The sequence below is a fragment of the Colossoma macropomum genome, unplaced genomic scaffold (assembly GCF_904425465.1).
Source record: "Colossoma macropomum unplaced genomic scaffold, Colossoma_macropomum, whole genome shotgun sequence".
Taxonomy (NCBI): Eukaryota; Metazoa; Chordata; class Actinopteri; order Characiformes; family Serrasalmidae; genus Colossoma; species Colossoma macropomum.
Window position 1 is genome coordinate 22,171,337 of NW_023494786.1, and position 25,993 is coordinate 22,197,329.

General features: G+C 37.7%; 2 protein-coding genes across 2 annotated transcripts in view; both read left to right on the forward strand.

Annotated features, from left to right (window-relative positions):
• The first annotated feature begins 3,393 nt into the window (after nucleotides 1-3,393).
• On the forward strand, nucleotides 3,394-15,606 carry meox2a (mesenchyme homeobox 2a). Its single transcript, XM_036563968.1, has 3 exons — nucleotides 3,394-4,612; nucleotides 10,561-10,733; nucleotides 13,495-15,606. The coding sequence occupies exons 1-3, from the start codon at nucleotides 4,123-4,125 to the stop codon at nucleotides 13,711-13,713; spliced, it is 882 nt and encodes a 293-aa protein (XP_036419861.1). The 5' UTR covers nucleotides 3,394-4,122; the 3' UTR covers nucleotides 13,714-15,606.
• Nucleotides 15,607-19,505: 3,899 nt separating this feature from the next.
• agmo (alkylglycerol monooxygenase) overlaps nucleotides 19,506-25,993 on the forward strand; it is a 50,324-nt gene continuing 43,836 nt past the window's right edge. Inside the window, exons 1-2 of the mRNA XM_036563962.1 lie at nucleotides 19,506-19,857; nucleotides 25,739-25,869. Of these exons, the coding sequence (XP_036419855.1) occupies nucleotides 19,735-19,857; nucleotides 25,739-25,869 (254 nt within the window). The 5' untranslated portion in view covers nucleotides 19,506-19,734. The remainder of the gene's footprint in view (nucleotides 19,858-25,738; nucleotides 25,870-25,993) is intronic.

The following is a 25,993-nucleotide window of genomic DNA, read 5'->3' on the forward strand; positions in this document are numbered from 1 at the left end:
AATATGATAAATATTGTAAATTTATGTACAATACTATACCAAAAGTCCTTGGCAACTAAAAAAATTGTTTAAAAGTAGTTATCTCAGTAGTAAATGTGGTTTTGCTGGTGAAAACACAATATAACAATAAAAAAAATCTATAATTACAGTATACTGTTAAAAAATTAAATGTATCTTATTAGGCTGTGTTAAAGTTTTGAGTTATTTAAACTTCAAATAATAACCAATTTTTTTTGTTAGCTTACTATTTAAAGTTTAATTAACTAAAATTTTAAGGCAGCCTGATAACTACCTTTCCAAAATCACCCCCCCTCCTTTTTTAAGTAAAAAACGTAATAGGACTTGTTTTACAAAGTGTTGATTAGAAGAACACAAAAGAAAACAGGTTTAGTTCCTGACTTCTTGTTGCACTTCAGCTATTAGATGCATTTGTAAATTTATATCAGCATCACACCTGATTTCATTTGATTAAGAATTAATGGCAGGAGTTGAAGGGCAACTGTAAATACTGCGCTTCCACAAAGAGCGGTTCAAAATCACAATGAGTTGTTTATTTGTTTATTTTTATTTATTTGAGTGGACGTTAATGCTCCCTGCCCAGATAAACAGCATCCCGTTTTCTCATTTACCTGAGTCTTTTGCACAGTACTATATAGTATCTTCTAAAATTACACACAAACTGGTGCTTTAACAAAAACTTGCACACACTATCCCCACTTATTTCTTTGGCCTTAGCCAAACACATATCATTCCTGTGCCCAAAAAAAAAAAAACTCCATTTTTTCGTATTTCTATATCACAACAGTGTCCTTTACATTGTGTGAAAATTTCATGATGAATGGACCAATAGAAATGCTCCAAATTAGCATTCAGTTTTGGGTACTAGGAGTATCTTCCCCAACATTACTTTCATTCACGTGGATGATTGATATACAAAAATGTTTCCCTTTCTTTTTCTCTCTCTTTCTGTCTCTTTCTCACCCATTTCCAGCTTATCATGCGAAAGACATCACACTGCAGGTCACATTAGTTCAGCTGACTTCATGCTGAGAGCAATAAGGTGGTGCCGTAGGCCCGTGTCTAGGCCCACAGAGTGCACTGACTTAACAGACACCCTCAAGCCGTAGAATTACCCTTCACAAGAGAGCAATTTCTCATACACGAGTCTAATCTGCATGTACTGTGTGTCCTCTATCACAGTTAACAAAGAAAACAAACAGAATTGTACAAGCACTCACCTTAGCTGTGTTTTATGTGGCACATCGTTCCGAGTGTGTGATGAGAATGATGGTCTTCCCTCGTTTCTTTTCTCCTCTTTTCTTCTTCTTCCTGCAGTTCAGGCTTGTATCTCCCCCTCAACTGTCTGTTAAAGCCATTTCCCCCAGTGCTGCCTTTTATTTCCTCTCTCTCACGGGCAGAACAGGCCTCAGTCCCTTTGCTGTGGCCGGGTGATGCTGTCAATGGGGGATGCCACTGTATGCTATTAAGACACTTTGTGTTTAGGGACACATGCAGAATTATTGCCATATGGTCATGTGGAATGACTCTGATGACGACATTTATTTCAAATCATAAAATAAATCAAACAAATCTAAGAAGAAAAAAATGACAAATGCAGTACTGTGCAAAAGTCAGAGATCACCCTTCATTTATGTAATTTCCAGCCTCAGTGGCTTAATGTAAGTTATTTATTTTTCAGGACATGTTTCTAAGGGGAATAGATATTAAATGATCCACTTGCACAAGTGAAAAAACAGGACTTTCCAAACCTGGAGTTCAAAAAAATGATTAAAAGATATAGAGAAAATGGGACTCTTAATAACCATGCAAGACCTGGTAGACCACCAAAACTCCCACCATCAGATAAACAGTACATTCATCTTTGAGAGTGAGGAGAAAATCAGACTCCACTTTTTTCCTTCAGATCAGAAAATATCCACAGGTGTTTCTGTCCATCCTTCCACTGTGAGAAGACAAAGACGTTTGGAAATCATTGGCCTGGCCAGACCTCAACATCAATAAATATGTTTGGGATTCCTTGGATCATAAGAAGCAGAAAATGCAACCAAAGACTGAACTTTGGAGGCATGAAAAAAACATCCCTGAGGCTTCAGTGTAATTTTCTGTTAAATATGTTTTCTGCATTTTTTCCTGATGCTGATAAATGAAGGGTGGTCTCTGACCTTTGCACAGTGCTGTGCATTAAACAGTACTAGTGCTTTAGGGATACTGATACATGAAAACATCGGTTTGTGAGATCACATTCACCTTCACACTGTCATGTATGTAATCAAACTCTACAGAATTACATTCAGTTACTACATCTTATTATACAGTAATTACTATAAATATTTAGTAATAACAACATGTAAGTGATACAGTTATGTGAGTGAGGAACTGAAGTGTGGGCTCATTTACAGGCCCTTAGTGTTTAGGGGTTAAATTCAGCAGGTTGGTAAACATCCTTGCATTTGTACAAACAGCACGGGTGCCTTGGTTCATTACAAATGGCTTCAGTTCCATTAAAAGTATATATTAATACAGCCAGCTTGGCTCACAGTCATATAACACTAGTTGGTTGTGTAGTTCAGTATCTCACACAAACACTTTACAGTTGCCAATAATTACAGAATAATCAATAATATTTTGATCAGCAATGGCTGAAAATATTCAACAAATGTGTGAAAACTACAGATTAGTGCTATCAACATAAGATCAATTATAGCAATAAACAGTAAAGATTATACACGCATGTAGCTATAAGCTGAGAGACTGTCTCTATATGCTTGTAATAGTGGTAAACGTCACAAAATGTCAGGTTGTTTAGTCATATCCTGCACTAATTTTCCAGTCTTGATAGTTTCAGTAATCATTTTGAATACAAGAAAGGGCTCAGGCCATATCCCTGCCTTCTATTCCCTAAAATGAAGAATAATTCTGAGGAATATTGACTCCTTTGTACCAGATTAAAATATGCATCCATGCCCTCCTTAGCTAATTTCATGTTTTCTTTAAGATCCAAATGACACCAAAAGAATACTATAGTTTTAGAGAAGAAGAAGAAGAAGAAGAAGAAAAAGAAGAAGAAGAAATAATTAGAACAAAAAGAAACAGGTTCCACCTGCAGTGCTTGGACCCCTAAAGGGGAAAAAATAGCAAAAAAAAAGGCAAAATAAATTAACAGTGTCTCATCTATTGGTACAGATGATGAGAATCAGATCACACAGTCTAGAATGGATCTTTGTCTGAGCTGTGGCCATTCTCATGGCCCACTCTGTAGAGTTGCTCTGAGCCGATGGTGTGTATGTGGTCAGTTAGTAGTAGCATGGGCTCCATGACCCAGCCTCCCTCTCACATTACAGCTCTATTTATAACACCCCCAACACCCCCCCCACCCGTCCATACACTCCCCTCCCAGCGTGCAGCTCTAAGCCACAGCCCATAGCCCATAGCCCCAGCCCCGGGCACTGTGAGGAAGCACCTTCCCCTCCCGTCCTGCTCCGCTCCGCACTCCGCTTCAGCTCGCCAGCCGACATTCTGTTCTCATACAATCCTCAGCTGCTGCTGCTGTTTACCCAGCGCCGCCTCACAGCTCTCACCCGCCGCACGCTCTGGATTATCACATACACACTGGGGCATGCAGACTCACAGGGGCAAACACACACACACACATATGTAGATCCAAACACTTTTTTTCCTTTTTTGTCATATTTTTTATGAAGTCAGAGGAAAACTTTTTTTTGGTTGAAAGTTTTTCTTGTCTGGGATTTGACTTTGAAAGAAGAAAGACTTTGGGTCTGTCTGTGTTTTCAGTGCATTTTTAGGAGTCTACTTTTCAATATCAGTATTTTTTAACATTGTAAATCGTACAAAGTGCACAAAATTTGTTTGATTGCTGAGCAGTCTGTAAGCTTTAGTTTTTTTTTTTGTTTTTTTTTTATTTGAAAAGGCTCTAGTGACAGATTTACCCTGTGCGCTTAATATTCGTGTTACTTTTCAGGACACCTTTTATGAAGTGAGAAGAAGGGAACTTGTTTTGTTTTGGGGAATTTATTTAACTCTTATTTAGGAGGGGCTTTTTTGTGATTTTGCATGAAGAAATAAAGTCTGGTTTTGCATGCAATGGATCACAGTCTGTTCGGCTGCCTGCGCGGCCCTCATGCCCCTCCTCAGGCCCTGCACCCGGCCTTTGCTCTGCATGGACGCTCCGAGCACCTCTCTTACTCCGACCTTTCCTCTTCCTCCTCCTCATCCTCCTGCATTGTGAGCGGTTATCCAGGTCAGGATGGCCTGTTCGGGGCTCACGGGCACCAGCGTGGACCTCCAGTCACCCAGCAGCATCACCCTCCGCCACAGCAGACCGGCTGGCACATCCCGCAAATGCCCAGTGTATCGTCGGCCAGCGCACGCCTGGGCCTGGGTATGGCGGCCCCTGATTCTGGCTCCTCAGACATGGCCCCTGGAGGCCCCAGCCTGTGTGCCAGCACACCCAGCCTGGTCGGAGCCGTGCCTTCCGGGGCCTCCTGCCTGCCCGGTGGAGATTTCGGGCGTCAGACACTTTCTCCAGCTGAGGCAGAAAAGAGAAACGGCAAGCGGAGGAGTGATAGCTCAGGTAAGGGGTGGAGAAATACCTGATTTTAACCGACTTTCTAAAAATTGTAATGAAAGGTTTTTAAAGAAAGACTTGTTTATGCATTGCATTTTTTAGGTGGATACATAATCAACATTATGGGCCAGGTTAAGGAACATGAATTAAGCCTAGTCTTGGACTAAACTGCAGGTGACAATGGTGACTCACCATTGGAAATCCTTTCATCTAGGAATAGGCTTAATCTGAATCTGTGGTTTTCATTTTTTTTATTATTTGTTTATTTAATAAGCTGTAAGAGATTTTTTTAAATTTATTTTTACTCAAATAAGCACCAATAAATGCATCTTTATATTAATATTAATATTAATCTTAATCTTATTATAATTATTATTGCTTTACTTATTTTACAAATTAAATTGCCTATCATTGAAGAAACTGCCTGAAAGACAAGCATTACGGAATGTTACTTTTCCATTCAGTGTTAAACAAATAGTAATAAATTCTCCCAGACTGCAGGGTTTTCAGTCTGGTTTGTAGTAGCGTTTTTGGAAAATTAGTCTCCCACTGCTCGGAAATGTGGAGCAGTGTTTTTGCGCGAGAGACTTTTGTAGGTGTTGGCTGACACGCACAGAAGCAATTATTTTGACTAGAGCCGGGAGCAAAGGCCAGACTATAACTCTGTGTGGGCATCTTACTGTTCGCATGTTTCACTTTACAAACCATCTGTTTCATCTCTGCACTTTTTAGAGAGCAGAAAATGAGGCTTACTGTAAAAAATAATGACAAGGACTGTAAAGGAGAACACCACACCAATGCAGCACCTATGAAGATGCTGAGAGAAAACAGTCTTAAAATAATGTAAAGTCTTAATGCAACACATTTTAATTCAGTGTATTTTTTAATGAAGTAGGTTTAACTGCAGAGAGAACGTAATCTCTATAAAAAAGAACAGAAGTACTCTAATAGGCTTCTGTACCACATGTGTTCTTTCACGTTTTTATGTTTCTCTGACTGTGGAAGCTGTTCCTAAAATGGAAAACTGATGGCAATAGTTTTGCATTTAATTCTAAATACTGAGTAATTATATTAATAGACAATCAAGAGTGTACATGATATAACAACACCTGTTATCAGAAAAAAATAATATATCTTCAAGTGTTTAATATAGGTTTGTTTATCAGCAGTTATATATGGCAGATTCTAAAAGCTTGATAAACCATAATTATCTTGTTTGATGACATACTGCAATATTGTTAATTTTATAATTTATATACTTTTATTTAAAAATCTATAATTTCAAAATTGACCTTGGTCATTTTTCTCTCTGCCGTCCTTTTGTGCTGTACATTTGTAAATCTGGTTGAGGCATACACTTGGAATGTCAGGGAAAAGGTTCAAGTCACTCAGTGAGAGCTGTAATGTTTTCTTTGTGTGGAGAGTGCATGTAGCAGCTCATTTTTGGTGTTTGTGGAACTTGGCTTCTAGGCCTCTGTCAGTTTAACTGGCCGGCATGCGCATAAACTAACAGTAGTTGTGAGGACACCACTTGAACGCTGATTGAGATTTCCCCTCCACAATCACTGCCACTGCTCTCCTGTATGTCGGTATAGAGTGCAGCACTGAAGAATTACTTCTGACGAATGAGCTGTTCAAATCATTTCTGCTGTGCTGCTGACTTTAGGAGAACTGTAGGGAATATAGGGTGGATTATACAGCCTTTAATACGCATTGTAGAGCCCATAGATGTGAACTGAAGAACACTAAACGGAGATATTTTCCAGATTTTTTAAATATACACATTTTAAGAAATGCTTTATGTTTGTGTTAAATGCTCTAACTTAAGGAATCCTACAAATGTAGAACTACCACAACTGATGTTGCATCAGTCTGTCCCATAAATAACAACCCAATGTCTTGAAAAGCATTACTCCCTTCCAGGCCCTGATTCAGTATATAAATGCATAAGTATAAGTGCATAAATTATTATGCAATGTTTCTTCCTCTATATGTGCATTAATAACAAACTGCATAGTCCAAACAGCATGAGTCCTATAATAATGATCAATAAAAATGGTGAAATTTACCTTGTACACAAATATCTGACTAATCACAATAGTAGACCGTCTGGTTCATTCAATAACAATAACAACACTGAACTAAACGCTTATTTTATGAAGTAGGCCTTTGACCTCACCCTGCGTACATTCACACACACACATTTATTCACGCTTACTAAATATGGTGCTGATGAAGGCCTCCTCACACAGCTGAGGCAACAAGCTATTTAAACAGGACTGTTGATTGATTCCACTGAGATGATGATGTTTCTCTTCTGGTCATGCAGAAGAGCGGAGACGAGTCCAGCACAGTTTAGTCCAGCACAGCAGAGAAATCATCAAACTGTAGAGGACTTCATCTCGCTAGAACCTGAATTGGTCACTGCTGGTGTTCTGGAAACTATATTCTTCAGTTTGATGCCTTTCAAATGCATAGCGATGTATGCATCAGACTTCCACGTGTTAGCCTGCGGTTTACTGCCTTTATTAGCCTTAGTAGGTGCACTTAAGAACCTGCATTTTCCTCTAAAGTGTGGATGGATGCTTTGAGTGACAGGTTAACATTTTTTTTCTGGAAACAGGCCCATATTTGTACAGTTACTTTTTCAGTCTTGTGCAACAACGCAAAACTTATACACTCTAAAAAGTAATGTATTAAATAACAACACATTTACTTGTGTTACCTGTTTTAACATTTTTTGTCATATCGTTTTCTGATTTAACGCATTCTGTGTTAAAAATAATACAAAATGTGTCATCTCCAAATGAACACAGTGATGTGTCTAGGTAGAGACAGAATGTGTTGTTTTTAACACATCTGTTTTACGAGTGTAGCCTATGTTATCACAATACAGAGATTTAAGAAATGATTTAAAGGAAAAGAAAAAAATGAGATTTTTCATTTCTTTCAGGCGATCACACTGTAAAGTAATTATAATGCACCGTGGCTGGGGAACAAATAAAATGGAACACTTATTTTACTGTTAAGGCCAGATAAAACATATTCACATTAGGACATCTGGAGATACAACACTGTGTGTCAGATGTGCATTTCTTTAATAAATCTTCTTCAAAGTAGACTTAAGGGCAAATTAAAACCTTCTGCAAAACCAACAGTGGAACAAGTGAAAAACAAATTACTATTAGACTCATCAGCTGTTTTTTAACTTAACTTCTTCTGCTGCCTAAAATCAGCAGCGTTACTTGATGATGTAATAACTTCAAAATAATCTACAGAATTTTAAAAATCATCTACAGACACACAAAGGCAAAGAGGCAAAGTGTGGCACTTTTTTCCAGTGGTGCTTTTGAAGTGAGATGAAAGTTAAGGCGCAGGCCTAATTGCTGCGGTGTAGCCGCTGCGTCGTAAAGCTGAGAAAAAGTCGTTTTAACTTGTGGCAGCGCTGTTCGCAAACAGCTGCTCGTGTTAGTCTTTCTTCTTCCACAATGGCCGTGTTTAACCCGCAGTAACTGTGTCTCTCAATGCCTGTTTCAATCAGACCAAAACGCAGCTAGACACAGCGGCCAGAAAAGGCCTGCTAAAATTACAGACTGCTCCTACCTCTGGAGGTCAGAGAGAAACGTGACTGGTGAAATGGACCATGCAGCGTACAGGCCATGGAAGAAATCAGTACATCTATAATACGCTGCACCTGACAAAATCATCAATTTAATGAAAGCATCATAGCCTAAAGTGCACATTTGGCATGATTTCTTTATTTCAGTAATCTAGGCTGTCCTACATTACTCCAACACTCCTTAGCTTTTTTTAGTTGCTGGAAGAAATGTACTTTTAAGAAATATTTTGTAAGAATTATTCTTTAGAAGAAGTGCTCATATGCAAATATGAAAAAGCTGAGGGTTTTTTTTTGCCATTCCGTATGTTTCTGACCAAGTGCACATTACATCCACATAGTTATGAAGTGCTTCTAAAACCTTAATGGTCTCTTTCTGAAATCCGTCACTTTTGGAAATGTCTCTGTGTGTTGAAATAGCAGAGTTGTTCCCATGACTTGTGGATGGGGCCTTGTTAAAGTGGGCTCTATTTACAGCTGGGTTTAGGATTGCCAGTTGGATTAGCACAGTCTCTACAGCCACATATGAATCAGAGAGCAGAGGTTTTGTTGCCTTGATGTGCAATTTGCAACTGAGGCATGGCCTTAAAAAACATACCGCAAGATCTAGTCATGTGAAGGGCATGCATTTCTTCTTTTCTTGCAATAATAAAAAAAGACAAAGAACTGATTTTCTTCCTTGCAGTTTCAAAACAGCAGAAGCCACTTTCTTAGTTTCTTAATTTGACTTTTCGGCTTTCTCTTTGGCTTTCTGAGTCCACTGTTTGACATCTGTACTAACTCATTTCACTCTTTAGAGCAGCTTATGGCTCAAACTTAAACAGTAGTATCACATATGTGTATGTGTGAGCATTATGTCATCCATAGAAAATTCAGAAAAACAGAGAAAATGCAGTGAAACAGAGAGCGAGGTGGGGGGCTGAGAAAAAGAGAAGGGAGAGAAAGGGAGTGAGAGAGAAAGAAAAGACAGAGAAAGAGAGTGACAGAGAGAGAGAGACAGAGGGAGATAGACAGGAGAGAGAGAGAAGATTGAGGAAAAAGGAAAGAGAGATAGATGAGATCAAGAAAAGGGGAGAGAGAAAGAGGGAGAAAAAGGAGGAGAGAAACACGATAGACAGTGAGATGACATTGAGAAAGATAGAATAGATTGGGTAGAGAAATAGTGAAACAGAGAGAGAAGAGATCAAGAGAAGAGACAGAGTGAGGTAGAAAGAGAGAGGGACAACAGAGAGAGAGGAAGAAAAACAGAAAGAGATAAGACGGAGGTGAGATCGAGAGAAAGGTAGGGAGAGAGAGAGATGGGGAGACAGGAGAGAAAGAAAGGGAGAGAGGAGATCAAGAGAGTGGTAGAGAGAGACAGACGATAAAGAAAAACATAATGAGAGAGAGAGAGAGAGACTATGAGTGAGTTGGCAGTTTGCGATCACACAGTGAAGACGCTTGTAAAACATTGAGGTAAATAAACTAAGGAAACATATTTTTACACTTTCTCCAGAGCTGTTTTGTTCCATATTAAAACTATGAGGGTAACAGATTCCATTAACAGTAAGGCAAATTAACTCCACACTGGAAAATGCTTTGTCGAAAGCCAGCCCATTATGAGAACTCAGTGACCAGCAGCAAGCATATGACCCCTCATTGCTGGACACGGCAACATTCAGCTGGCATTAAGAAAGCTGATATCATAGAAGAGCACAGTATTTTCCCTACTTTTATTTTCCTTTCTTTTTTTAATAATGTTTTATCAGTTAACACAGCCTCTTTCTACATCTCTATTTATATATTTATATACTTACATATGGTGGTTAATTACTGTCTTGTGAATGCAAAAGTATTAAGATGGAAATGTCATAAAAGATTGCTGAATTTTCTTTTAAAAATGTGTTTTTTATTATTTTTATTTTTACTATTTATTAATTGTATTAACCATCTTTCTGTCAAAGACATTCTGTATTTACACCCTTTTAAACAAACATTTCAGAGAAATCCTTTTGTAACTGTCCTCTTGATGTGACCATGACAGATATATTATCATGTATAATCTATGAGGAATTTTGTTCTTTGCAATTCCAAATAACTGGAAAAATTGTTTTTTTTTCTTCCCTTAATCGCTAAGATTGCGTCAAGAGAGGACTTCAGTATTTGCTGTTCTTCTTTTTTATTAATTTATAGCAGTTGTTTTATGCTGAACACAATCTTTTTGTCATATTAAAGTGACAGACAAGTCATTTTATTTGCTTTTAGATGAAAACATGGCAATCGTTTAGAATGATTCAAAAAGTCTGCTCTTTATGTGTCATAATACATGGAAATATTTTCCTCCTTTTTTCATGCCCAGAATCCCAAGATGGGAATTACAAATCAGACGCGAGTAGCAAGCCCCGGAAGGAGCGGACAGCGTTTACGAAGGAACAGATCCGCGAGCTGGAGGCGGAGTTTGCTCATCACAACTATTTGACCAGACTGAGGCGTTATGAAATAGCAGTAAACTTGGATCTCACTGAAAGGCAGGTATGACAACACCATGCAACTTCATACCTGGCCATCCATCATTATGTCTAAAGCTACTGTGACTCTTTTTTATGGTTCAGTCTGTGTGCTGTTCTATGCTGCTGTGGCGATGTAGAGGGACTATCATATTCCAGATGTTTCTGCAAGCTCCCTCAGTCAGGCTATAGAGAAGAAATGGAGACAGGCAAAGCATATGCTGTCCAGCTAGACACTTCCTCTACAATCTTACAAATTGGCCTCAGCGTAGGAAGTCCCTTTGGGTAGCCATATGTGAAATAAATAACTCAGGACACTTTATTTGGCTAGAAGGATACATGGAATGCTGTAATCTTCAAATTGCATTGTAACACATCTTTAACCATGAAATAACTGTAGATCATTGACTCCTAAAGAACTAACCAAAGTCTTACTAGATACATGTACACTGATTTATTGTTTTGGATCACTTAGGTGGCTTATCTCTACAGTTCTAGGATCCAACCTACTGTCCAAGTACCTCAATTTGGAGAACTTGTTTCTGTCTGTATAATTCATTATTCTTTATCCAAGTTATATATAATAATAATATGGTTACTTATATCAGTAACATGAGAATTACAGGGTTTTCAAGATACCAGAATTTTGATTTTGATATTGATACCAAGTTTAGTAAGACAATTCTCCATACAAAAACAATAATATAAGAAAAAAATTAAATCTGAAAAAATGAATTGCCTGAACACCCAGTATTTATAGAATTGAGCAAAAACAATATTAAGACTGTTAAAGTCTAATAATAACTCATTTTCAAATTCAATTTCTTTATCAATAAAAAAATTCTAATTTTAAAGAAATAAAATATGCAACTAAGTACTATATCCTAAGACATTTTAACATGTTGTGAAGGAATGTTAACAGTGCGATGAGGAAATAAAATATAGCCTAATATTAATCTAAAATAGCAGAAGAACAGATTTACAATAAAAAAGAGAAAGTAACAAACAGTGACAGATTATTTCAAAACTTATATTAAATAGATTATAGCTTATGTCTATTGTTTTAGGAGCAGAAAGGCCATATGTTATGAATAAATCTCCTCACCTGTATGTTTCAGATGTCCATCTGAGTCAGTTTGATGCGCTTATAGGCCGAATACAGTGTCAACATAGCGTTAGCCCAAGTGTTGAAAGTTGTGGTTACCATGTAGTCGCACTGAAAAAGCATGTAACGTTTGATAAATCATGCAACAGGGGACTTCCAGGCCTCGGTATTTCACGTAGCTCACAGCTCACACGGTGGGTTTGACATGTGAAGTCTCTGATTTGGAGACTTTTTTCTGGGGTCACATTCTGTCAGCATAACATTAACCTTGCCACACGACGGAGTAAGTGAACCCCATCTTGCTACGTGATCCCTGTGTGAACCAGTTCCCAGCGAACGAGGCCGTGCAACCTCTGGAGAATTATGGCTTTACTGGGGCCACCAACGCTGAAGCTACTAATCACATCATAATAATTACAGGAACAATAATACCTTGTAGTAGTCATAATAACATCTGTAAGCCTAATTATAATAGCCAGCCTTCTGGCTCACTCTGACCATTTTTTTTTGAGGAACCAACTGCTTAATCACCCACCAAGAGGACATAATAAGTACTCTTAACTTGTCAGGAGTGGCATGGAGAACTCTCCATGCTGTGGGCAAAACTGCAGAGCTGGCAGATATATTTTAAGGTCAGTCGTCTTACCGTGCTGACAGCAAGGGCCCCAGGTGGCACATCATATGACAATATTCAAAAGTACAAAATACTTTTAAACACAATTAACCTCAATATTGCTTTAAAACATTCTTTTAATTCCTTATTTTTTTTCGGACAAAACTTGCATTTGTGGTAGCATAACTACTTTTTAAAAATACAATTAAAACATTCTTTTAGTTCTTTAAATGTTTAATAAAAACAAGTGGTCTTGTTAACTTTGCATTTAGCCAAAACATGCAGTTGAGATGACATGGCTAAAGCAAGGCATCAACAAGTGAGAATATAGCTGTTGCTGCTTTTGAATACTGAAAAAACATTGCTCTCATTTGGCTTAGCAAGATGGATAAAGTTTGAAAAAATCCGTACTGATTGATGGCACTGCATGCACATGCCCAAGACCAAACACTAACATTTGTGCTGTTAGCTGACTTCCGCATCACATGATCCTCGTCTGCGTCCCACCAAAAATAAATTTTAGAGGAGGGAGATCCAGTCCCCTGCACGCTGACGCTCATGGCCATCGAAGCCTCGCTCACACTGCACTGACCATTTAAGAAACAGCTTCATCATCATTCTGGGAAACGTAAATACTGGACCCGACTTGACGAGTAAGGGGAAGTGTTTGATATCACAGAACAGATGTGCTCTGTCAGTTAATTACTGCTAATATGGAAATGCCTATATTAGACCACCTTCTGTTACTATGTTATGCTATGTTTATCAAACACCTTTAACACATAACACTTCAAAAATTTGTGTATGAAACTGCATACATGGACTGCACTCATTCGATCACGTCATTTAAGCATTTGTTCACCCACTAAGGGATATTAGCTTACTTGAGGTTAGTGAGTCATGCACACTGCATGTTTAGCTCAAACGCTAACTGTGCCAAAAGTAAAGCCCATCAGGGTACAGTGTGGTGAGGCATACTGTACAACCTTTACTCCTATTAGTTAGTTAATGTGTTGTGCATTTTCAGGGCAAGATAACTGCACTTTGCTACTCTTTTTCACTCTCCAGGTGAAAGTGTGGTTTCAGAACAGACGAATGAAGTGGAAGAGAGTGAAGGGTGGACAGCAGGGGGCAGTGGCAAGGGAAAAAGAACTAGTCAATGTGAAAAAGGGGACCTTGCTGCCCTCCGAGTTTTCGGGCATCGTTGGACTTCACCACACAGTGGACTCCTTGGTCAACGAAGACAGTCATGACAGCGACCAGAGCTCTGAGCATGCTCAGTTATGATACAAAGAAGCAACAGTTGCCCCTGAGATGCTGCTTTGGGGTCACGTTGTGCCCTAGTGCCACGGTGGTCAAGGCTGCTCTTTATGAAGAAGAGCCTGATAATAGATCAGCAGTTCCCCCAGGGCTGCAGAACAAACCACGCCTGCCAAAAGAAGACTATGCCCTTGTTTTCTCTCAGGAACGTCCCTGTTAGGACTGCTGGTAGCTGATAGCTGAGTGACAACATGTATGTGCACATGTACAAAGAACTGGTGTGTCATAAGTGACCTATGGTAGGACTGTGCCATATACTTTGACATTAGGACGCTAAGAGAAAATTTATGATTATCAGGGTCAAAGGTCCTTGCCATAAATTGATAACCATAGTTTACAAGCTGAGAGTGGGCATTATAAGTGTGTTTCAATACATTGCACTCTCATAAGGTTTAAAGAAATGGCTCATAGAAACTTCAAATATTCCCAATTTACTCCTTACCCCAAACATACATATCTACCTCTGTCCCAGCACAGATTCTGAGAGTTCTTTGTTTATCCTAAAGTAGAATTTAAAACTCTACAATCTTGCAAACTTGCAAAAGATGACTGCAGACTTCAGAATCATCCATCTCAGAGCTCTCACTCGTCTCCTCTTTTCTTAGTATTATTTCTCAAACAGCAGTATCTTCACATACATTAAAGCAGCTTACACATGATCGTATAGCTTTGTTCTGCATTTTAAATAATCCAAAATTAGGGACAGAAAGCTGCTTATGAACTATAAAAAATGACAACAAAAGAAGATGAAAAATGCTCAACGTTGCATGACTTTAGCAAGCAAAATGCCTTGTAATGGTACACTTTAAAAGTTAACGAGGGAGAAATGTGCATTGACAGTTATGATGTTATGAAGATGCCCTTATCCAGAGTGACTTACAGTTTTGTTTTGTTTTTTACAGAGGTAGGTGAAGTTAATAACTTAGTAACTTAATTTATTTTTTTTATTTTTTTCTCCCAATATATTAAAATCAATACAGAAGTAGTAATTGTGCATTAAAATGTGTAGAAGTGTGTTCACTGTAGAGGATGTGCAATTTTTTTTATTTAGAAATTCAACAAAACATGCCATTTGACCAGGTGTGCACAAACGTTTGCATACAAACAATTCCCTTGGTTAGGAAGAGCATAACAACCTGGTAAGATATTAAACCTAGAAGAAGAGGGATGTATGCGTAAAGGGCTTCCTATAACTTATTTCAACTGTTAAAATGAACATTTTACAAAAGTAACTGGCATTTTAACAGTAATAATATAATTTTGTAATCGCTTATTGTATGATATGTCTAATTCTAACTGTTACACATAAACTTGTCTTGGCTGATCAAATATGCTTGGGGTAAATGGAAATGTTCTGCGCTGAAACCTAAGACTAATGTAGCCTTGTAATGGGTGTAATGGAGGTCTGTGTCACACAAAATCTTTACAAAACTAAAGAAAACCAAATAGGTTTTGGCTGATCAAGTATGTTTGGAGTAAGGATAAATTGTGTAAATTAGATTTTTTCTTGTGTCATTTCTTTAAAATGAATTGTTAAAAAAAATTAAAATGTCATCTGTAATTTGGTCAAAAAGTTGAACATTCCACAAAACGTACCTTTCATTGAAACAATGAGAAGAGGCCAGGTCTGTGCTTTGGTTTGCACTGTTAAATCGTGCCTTCATTGGTTTTTACTGTACGTTCTGAAACTCTCAGTGTAAACAAAGCAAAGATGCTACCAAGCCTGTGGGAGAATCGAAACGTTTTCCAGTGTGTAAATATCAGTATCAGTATTTTCTTATCACCCATCAGCTGTCAGTTTCTTATACAGACTTATACGACTTACATCATAAATAAAAATGCCTTATGTTGCTGCCTTTATTTTTTTCCCATCTGTAGTTATTTTCTGCAAACTGGGTTTAAAGATATCCTGCTGAACATCATCTGAATACAGTTTTAACACTTGCTGCACATGCACTTCGGACTGCTTTGCCTTATCCTGTCTGTGACTCATCATGGCTAATGTATGCCAGAACTCAGAGTGCGACTAACATGAATAAACCATTGGAAGGAATAGCACGTTAGCATTGGAGAGAATGCTAAACTCGACTTCTCCTCTAGGCTGGGTCAAGACTTCTGCCAGAGACCTAGAAAAGGGCGTGCAAATAGATCATATTCTATTACAAAAGTCTGTTTGAAATTTTGTTATATGATACACCCCCTGTCACCACAGTGTGAGTACGCATCCTAATTGGTAAAGAAAATTTGAGTGTCTAAACACAGGTTTTCCCACCACCATGTGACTCAGGGTCTCAATCAAAAGAACCATATGAAAAGTTATGTTGTTATTCTTAATTAGAAAGAAGAGAAAAAAAATAAACAGAAAAAGAAAATTGTGAAGGAAGCACCGCATGAAACGTTGTATGAATAAAAACCCACCAAAATTAACGCATGGCCAGATCTGACATATGGGTGACCTTTGCTGACTACCCTGGGGCACCCATTGTCCGGGGGCAACAAAATGTTGCTAATTAATTTTTTACTTAAACATTTTGAAACTTTCAATTTGCTTTAAATCTATTCAAACACCGGACTAGTCAGTCAGGCATAAATATCCAATAATTATCATCGTTATGTGTGCCTTAAATTTGGTTTATGGTGGCTTCTACATGTAAAACTTGAACAAAATACAAACCTAAATTCCAAGTTGGGACAGTATGTGAAATGCTACTAAAAAAAAAGAAGGTAGTGATTGGTTAACTATGTTTGACCCGTGTTAAATTGAAACAGTACAAAAACAAAATGTTCTGATGTTTTACTTTCTGAACTGTATTTAATGATTAATTTATTTTAATATATGCTGATTTCAAATTTAATGGCTGCAACAAGTTCATAAAAAGTTCGAAAAGTTCTAAAAAGTTCCAAAAAAGTTATAAAAAAGTGGTAAACATGTTTACATTACCTTTTAACAATGCTTAACAATCTTTAGCAGACTGAAGACACCAATTAATTAATTATGTTACACAAGTCTTCAGTTATGCAACCACATGGGTCTTTGCTGCATTCCAGTCTATCACCTGCACTCTCTAATCGCCCAACCATGCTTTTGTTTCATGTGCAGAACGTGGTGTTGTCCTGTTGAAATAGGCATGGACTTCCATGAAAAAGACATTGTCTTGAAGGCAGCGTATGTTGCTACTAAATGCATATTTATACTTTCAGTGTTAATCGTGCCTACTTAGGTGTGCATATTACCCATTCCATTAATGCTATTACACCCTTACACCATGACAGGTCTTAGCTTTTGGTTTTTATGCTGGTAACAGTCTGGATGGCCATTATCTTCTTTGGCGTGGAGAACAAGAAGTCTATTGTTTCCATAGACAGTCTGAAAGGTTGACTTGTCCGACCACAGTACATGTTTTCACTGTGCATCAGTCTATTTTCAATGAGCTTGAGTACAAACAAGTTGGTGGCAATTCTGGACATTGTAGACATTTTATTTCAGATGTGCATAGTACAGTCTTAACTTGCATTTCTGAATGCAGTGTTTATTGACAATGGTTTCTCAAAGTGTTCTCATGCCTGTGTGGTGAAATCCATCACAGAGGCATGCTGGTCATGCTGAGAGGTCGAAGGTCACGTGCATTCAGTTGTGGTTTTTGGCCTTGCCCTTTACTCACAGAGATTTCTGTGGATTCTCTGAATGCTTTGATGATATTATGCACTGTAGAGGGTGAAATGCTTAAAATTCTCGTAATCACTCATTGAGGAACATTCTTCTTAAAACAGCTATTTTTTGGCTAAGTAGTGAGCCTCGGCCCATCTTTGCTTATAAAGGACTAGGCCTTTCCTGGATGCTCTTTAATCCTAAAGCATGAGTGCATCACCTGTTTAAGATGTTTTTGAAACATTTCACCATGTTTATAAAAGATCATTTTAGCATCTTACCCACCGTGCATTGTGTACACGTGTTATGTCTGCAGACTTTGTGGGGATGAGATACCATAACTCCTAAATCTTAATCTGACCTTGACTAAATGGCTCTATAACGCATAGGGTGTCAGCATGTTGTTCAAAACGTAATCACTAAAGTTTGTCTAATTCAGAAGCAAAGGCTTATTCAGAGTTGTGTTGGTCTGTAAATTTATATGACACAATCACAATCTTAGTCAATCCCTTCACTGTAACTCATTTGGTTTCATTCTGAGAAACTGTTTCTTCATCAGGACGTGTAAAAAACAGCACTGTCCACTGAATACTACTCCAAACTGTGCCTCTTCATAGTTGTGATAGTAGTTATTCAGTAAATGCTTTTGTATAAATGTTAACTGAACAGTACACAATATACACCATTGTTTAATTGATAGAGCCAGAGGCCAACTACAAGCCGAACCTGACCCTTAACTTGAATAACGACAAACTGATTTTTATAGCTCAAAATAATTTCAATTATGAAATTATTTTTATTCATGTCCAATTCATCTCTCATCTTATCTTAGATGCATCTTACTCATATAACTAGTTACCTACTGAAAGTAATACATTTAACTTAACCTACCTGTTTTGCTGAAAGCAGGTAACTGATCCTGCCATGTTTAAAGGATTAAGTGTAATTTGTCAAATATGCTACAGGTCACAGTTTCTAAGAACAGATGAACAAACAGGTGTGTTTTATCAGCATGCTGTGTGCACTATGAGCTAATATATGGATAGGAATATTTGTATTAAGAGAAGTAAATATGATACCACATGCACTAATAGATAATAATGATGATTAATCTGTTACACGTAAGTATTTGATCAAATTATTATTCCCTGTTTTCCAAAACGTGAACACTACACTACAAAAAATGGTATCCTGGCAAATGAAAACATCTTAAATCTAGTCAAGAGAAGCTGACTTATTCTGCTGGCAGATTGTTTTTCCTTTTTCAAAACATAATGGAGAAACTTTAGCTGAAATGCTTGAAACACACAAAATTATGCCTATTTTTTTTCCCCAAAATATTTGCAAGCAAACAGTAATTGTGTATTAAAAAGTAATCGTAAATTGGCTGGATTGCAGATGATTTCACTTGCAAGATATAATATTTACAAAATAATAATTTAACTTAAAAAGTAAGTAACATGGGGACCTTACAATTTTACAATTCAATTTATGTGTTCAATACATTTTCTTAATATTATTAATTAACAAAATAAGATGTTAGCAAAATGTACGGCATAGATTATTCCTCTGTTAGCGTACTACTTGAGGTTCAAATCAAAATGTTAAGGCAACAAGTTTACTTAATTTTTAAGAGCAATTTTTATTGCAGTATGTAAATTTGCATCATACTAAGCAGAAAGTTTATAGCAAGTGTGTCATATTATGGGCCAGTTTACTATTGCAGTATGTATATCTGCTTTTTTCCCTTATTCTCTGTTACCAGCAGAGGAGCTCACACTCACTTGTTTACTTGTTTATGTGGCCAGTGTGAAAGCCCATTCCTGCCAGATAGAGATTATTTCAAGAGACTAAGTCATTATTTCGACATTATAAAAAAATATAATTGATGCAGTAAGTCAGCATTTTGAGAAAGTCATTATTTTGACATAAGAAGTCAACCTTTTTTGAAAAAATAAGTTTCAAGATAATTAGTCAAACTTACTGCTTCCAGAAACAGAGACGGGAAAAACGTCGTAGCTGATTTTTTTCCCTCCTCTGCCTGGCTGGACTGCAGGCCACACAGTCTGTGTGTAGTTATCACTGCAGAAATCTGATGCAGTAGGAGAACTTCTGGTTGAGCTGCTCTGCAGCGCGTCTGTGGCCTGTGTGGTGTCTGGGCCAGACTCGCTCTGCTGCGTCATGCAGGCCATCCCACAGAGCCCGAGCACCACGGTAAACATTCACCATACAAAAGTACAAAAGTCAGGGCGGCTGTGTTGAGAATATAGCTCAGTGCACAACAGCAGGTTGAGAACGCGTTGTGGGAGCCGGTGATCAACAGCACTTCACAGCTCAGCATGGCCCGAGTGGAGAGCAGCGACGTTACCTTCTCACAAGGTACACGCATGCTGTTTTATCTGATGACGCCGAATGAAACTTCATTCTCAGACGTGGACGACGTGCCGCGGTACGTTCAGAAGGTACGTTCGGGTTTTAAGTGACAACGTTAATCTGCGGGACAATCCCTGTTTAATACACACTGCGCTGCGTGCGCCTGTTTACGCAACTTCAGCGCCACAAAGCAGTCATGGCAGCGTAGCGTGGAGGCTCCTGGCTCGCCGTGTCTCAGCAGGCGCGGTCTGCTCTGCACACTGCGAGAAGCGCCTGCAGCCTGTTCTGTGAACATGAAGGCACTTCTCTGTTTACATGTCATCTGAGAGTAGGAAGTAGTTTTCGACAAGCCAGCAGATCGTCTGTGGTACGACTCAAGACGTGGGGTGTGTCTTAAATCGACCCCTAGTTCCATACGTAGTGCACTACGGTCTAGGGGACTAGATTTACTGAAACACTGGCACCCGCCACACCTCCTGAAACCCTTAACGTCGCGTAAACAAACTACATGCTGGACTTCAGCTTTTACAATGTTTGGTCAGATACTTGTCAGTTGTCAGGAAGGGCCTACAATAACGTTCATTAATATGCAAATGTATCTGGCCACCATTGAAGGCAATGCACTGATAAACATGTGAGAAGTAACCTAACGACTGGTTTGCTGCATTATATATAGATGCATACAGTTATATGCAAAAGAGCACCTCACTCAATTTACGTTTTGTTCAATTTCTAACTGAAAATAAGTTAACACATCCTCACAGAGAACACACATCTGCACATTTTATTACACAATGTGGGGGGATAAAACATAAAATATAGCCTGTGCAAAAGTTATAGTGAATTTTATATTTTGTTTAATTTTTTTGTTCATAGTATGTTGAAGAAATCGTGCAGTGAAATTTTCAGAAAAATGTCATATTCAGATTCGTTTTTTAACTTTCCAAATCAACAAAACGTGTAATTTGACCAGGGTATAACTTTTAAATGCAAACGTGTCTGAATACTTGAATCCATAGTACCTATAGAAGTTCTATGGCAGTTTTATGGTTTTCATTTGTGAAAGAACCTGTGCATAAACAGCCTCAGCATGATGAGCAGGCTGAAATGTAGTGTGGAAGAGCTGTAGGTACCTCACGTAGCTTTACTGCTTTACATTTAGTCATTTGTTGCATTAGGCTGGTTGCAGGAAATGTATTTTCTGGATCTTAAGACATATCAATGTGCTTGTACTTGGATGTAATTGAAATAGAATATTGTGCACTGTAAACTACATACTAGTCATACAGTCTAGAGCCAGAGGTCTAACAACACTGCAGAGTTTTATGGTCTTCTTGAATCACATCATTAGCTTATGATAAAGCCTTGAATCATGAATCATGTGCAATTAAAGGATAGAAATCTTGAAGCTATGGGTGGCTGGGACTCCAGCACTGGAGTTGGGAAACACTGCTTTAGGCCAGAGTTTCTCAGTCTTGCTTTTGGGTGGGTTCCGCTGCACTGATTCAGCGATTTTCCACACCTGATCTAGTTCAAAAAGCTTTGATAATCAATTGATGAGCTGGATTGGGTGTGTTGGTACAGGGAAGATTTTGGCAGTGGGTCCAAAAGGGTCTAGCCAAAAAAGTATTTTCATGTTCCTGCTGCGGAAAATGTAGAATCCAAATCATCTAATAGTGTACTGAGGGACTGTCTTGCACTGTTTAGCTTTGTCCAAGGCCCAGAATTAATTGCTCTCAGTGGGAGCACTTTTCTCCAGAGAGGAGTAAACTGAAGAGTGCTGATAAGACTATGAGACTGCTGTTGCATGGTCTCTGAATAATTCTGTGCAGCATGTTTACATGTTGGAGTAATGTGGCAGGAAATCTGACTGTGGAAATATATATATATATATATATATATATATGTGTGTGTGTGTGTGTGTGTAGTTCTCCCCTACATTTTGTCCATTCAAACTAGTTTGCAAACCTCAGAAAAAAAACAAATATTGTGTATAGTGAAAGTATCAAGATGTCATGTTGATACATTCTCATCCACTTTTTCATTTTGTTGGTCACTCTAAGACTGCATTTGCTAAAAGAAGGCCAGTATCTTGCTGAGCTGAAGAATACGTGCTAACAAATTAGTATTTCATCCATATAGTGTTGTTGACATGCTTTTAACATATACTTTCAATCTTCACTTTCACTGTATTTTCTCTTACAACGCAGTTCTACATGACTGTATCACTGTGAGAAAGTTATGAGAGCAGTTTGCAAGGCATTTACTGAAGGATTTCTATTTTATCTTTCAGTTTCAACACACCATAGAAATCATATAAAAGAAATATAACAGAGCAGTCAACAGAGTCACCTGGGGCACCTACATTAGAAAATATTTGAAATGAATTCCTTCCCCTCAGAAATAATTGCTGGCTGTCTTGACCAGTCATAAATCATGACACCGCATTTGGCCAATGTGAATATGGGTTTTGAATTTAAACAGTTGTAGACTGTCAGGACATGAGCAGGGGATTCCAGAGGTCCAAAGGTTGGGCTATATTTGTAGACATATATCCGGTAGGATAGATGCGGTTGCTTTGCCTAGTATGAGCATCTATGTTCAATAGTTATAGTTCAATCTTAATCTGCTTGTTTAACAGTTTAACAGACATTGAGACTTTTGTGTGGAACTGTAGCTGTTGAATGAGAAACCAGTCTTCGTGCCCAGACTGTAAACTCCTGTACCTGTTTACGTTTTAAATGGCTGTGTGTTTTTGGTTTGGTTATAACCGAATCAACACATGTTTGTTATTTGAGGTAAAAGGCTGATTTTTAAATAGACACATATAAACACATAAATAAAGAAGAGACAGTTAACCGCACAGCAGGACTCCTAATTGTTGTAATTTTGTCACAAACATGCAGTCATTAACTTATGTAGTTCACTATTGTTGCACAACTTTATTTGGTGGCTGCATATATACACACACAGCCACTGATAGAAATGCTTATGTTTTGCATTCTAATACTAATTCTTATTTAATACAAAGATTTTGTATTATGAGTGTAACACTATAACTGAAAAGTAGAAGCTTTGGATGTTTACACGAACTTCAGAGTTTCTTAGTATTTGGTATGTTCCCTCTTTTTCTTTAAAGACAGCATGTGCTGAAATGGGCAGGGGCTCCATAAGTTTGTGCAAAAGCCTCTGATGAGTTGATCAGATTCACTTGAGAATCTTCTTAACATGAGCTTCAATAGAAGAGATAGGACAAAAACAAAAATTATGACCATTTGTACAAAGTCCTTAACATGGTCAGTTTCACAGATTTGCTCCAATTTGAATAGTGATCTAAAAATTACTATTCAAATAGCATATTTTTTTTGTTTTATTGTGTGATCTGATTCAATTTACCACCAGATTTACTTGAAATCAGCTTGTTGTGACTCAGCTGTGTTTGTATTTTCACTGCAAAAACCAGTTATATGAAGCTCTCCACAATCTAACCAAAAAAACAGAGAGCAAGAGAGAGAGAGAGAGAAAGAGAGCGAGACTAAAACACTAACATCTGTTTCACAAATGTAATTTTGCTGATGAGATCTGAGTTCACAGACACAGCTTTCTATAAAACCATTAAGAATCCCTCAACAATTTTCACAAGCCCAGAATATGTTACTGCTCGAATAATAGCTGTTTTCATTTATCCTTTTTTGTTTTCAAAAAAATATACCACTAAAACTGCATGATCTATGGGATCAAATAAGTCTTTATGAGAAAGAAATGAAAAACATTATGAAGATGCCAAAAGGGTTGTTTGGAGTGATGCTATAGGCAAATCCATAGCCTCTTTCTGCAGGAAACACACACACACACACACACACACACTTCCCCTTCCACCTGTGTGTATCTGCCGTGCCTTGTCCCACGCTCCTCTTAGCTCCAGCCAAACACTGTGTGTGCATGTGTCTCACATTCCACAGTGCGAAGGGGGACCTGACGCTTATTGTTGAGTTTAACCAGTTTGGTTTTACAGTGGGTTACATTACAGCATTATAGACAGGTTATAGAGAGTGATCAAGGACACTTCCTTATCATTTTTCCCAGGTTTTGGCTTTTGCTCATGGAAATACTGATTTACTGATTTTAGTCTTTTGCAGTATTTATAAATAACAAAAACCTAGTTAAAGGCCCAGAAAACCTAAATCTGTATTTTCTTTCTGAGAAGGTTAATCTTAGAAAAAAATACAGATTTAGGTAAACAGATATACAAAGAATGTCCAGTGAATAATTTTCCAATGACTAGCAAATGTGTGATGTATTTTGCGAACATGTCCTCACCAATCACAAGGCTGGTGTGGCTTGTCCTGACCACACATCTTGAGAACACTGTGTTCCCCCACAGTCGGAGAACTTAGCCCAACTCTGAGAAACTTACCACAAGAAAGTTAATGATACACAAAAGCTAAACTAGCAAGCATAAGCTAGCAAGAACACCCATTGTCCATTTGTTCAGGTGGCCTCACCAGTATTCCCTGAATGCACAAACAGCTGTAAAGTGAATAATAACCTTTTATAAGATGCCACCATATAAAAGCTGATGAAGTTTTTAGTGAGGTGTGGACACTGTGGAGACAGTCTACTACACCTTCATATGTTTCACTCTTTTCTCCTCACCCTTGCTGTGGTGTTCAGTTGTGATTTAGTGCTGTAGCAGGCTGGGACATTGAGGGATGTCAATCACGTGCATTCATCAAAATATTAGGACCACACCCAGACAGGTCTGATCAAGGTTTTTAAACTTTGTTTTCTTAAATTTTATTACATTTTAAAATTTTCATTTGAACATTGCTGGATATCAAAAATATATCTTATTACTTATGAAATATGTACATTTTAGAATCCTACAAACATTTTTAATAATTACACTGTGTTTCCTGGGACCGTAACTGTAGAGATGCACCGATACAGGAACTGGGGGCCAATATCATAACATTTTTTACATACATATCTGTTGTTGCTGATTTTGAAGCAGATAAATATAAATAAATATAGACCACTTTTGATTATTTTTCATGATATACAGGTTGTGGAGGGCTTTAAACATACAAGAAATATAAATTTTAGAATTAATGTTATATTAGGATTAATCACATTACATATCATTACATATCAACTGCAAAGAACACACTTCTGCACGTGTTTATATACAGTTGCTGTTTATTTGCTGGATTTAACATATTGGTTAAAAAAATTAAAAATAAAATATGGCCTATTATGGCACCTTTTGTACTGTATGTTTTATTTTTTTTACTAATATGTTAAATAGGAATTGTGTACTAAAATTAGCCGAACATTCTTTGTAAAAGATGCAGTAACTTATTTACACGAAACATGTAATTTGACTGAGGATGTTCAAACTACAATTAAAAGGAGACTTATTTTTACTCCCCGTCATTATCTAAGACAAACAGTACATACTGTTACATACACTGACCAGCCACTTCAATAAGGATACCTCCTTGTTATTGCACTCTTTGTCCTTTTCATCGGCTCCGCTTACCATATAGGAACACTTAGTTCCTACAATTACAGACTGTATTCCAAATATAGAATCAATTCTAGGCTTGAGTTTTTTTTATTTAACTTCATCTTACTGACTTGTTCTTATGTTTGAGGGTAGTTTTCTAATCCAAAACATGCAATGATGTATACATGTGGCTGTATTTTAGGATACTACACTCTCCAAAAAATATTTCTATTGTTCAGCTTTAAAACATTGCAAAAAGTACAAATACATATTTTTCACCTGAGAAAACGTAAGATCCACAATTGGACCTTAAAATTACCATTGTACCTGTAAGGTTACATTTACATTGTTTGTACCTTGATGAATGAAAAATGTACCTGCACAGGACCATCATTTCTAACAGTGTACAGTTAAACAGTGAAATTACAGAAACACACTTGATTCACTTGTGTGTTGTGTAGGCTACTCCTTTCTTCATTGGTCTGGTCTTGTTAGAGGTGTTTGTGGGTTGGCTGAAGACTGGAGAGCTGCTCGTCAAAATCAACGATGGAACCACATCTCTCTCAGCAGGAATGACCTCCAGACTGCCCCAGTGAGTTAGCCAAAGCTTTGGTTTGACATGATGTTTATTTTTAACATAGCTTTGTGCCAGAGTGCTTACTCACCTTGCACAAGCAGAATACCAAATGCATTTTGACCTCTACTAATATCAGTTC

Coding starts and splice junctions, on each gene's coding strand:
- meox2a (XM_036563968.1), top strand. CDS start 4,123: ATGGATCACAGTCTGTTCGGCTGCCTGCGCGGCCCTCATGCCCCTCCT. Junction 4,613..10,560: donor GCGGAGGAGTGATAGCTCAG/GTAAGGGGTGGA, acceptor TTTCATGCCCAG/AATCCCAAGATGGGAATTAC. Junction 10,734..13,494: donor TGGATCTCACTGAAAGGCAG/GTATGACAACAC, acceptor TTCACTCTCCAG/GTGAAAGTGTGGTTTCAGAA.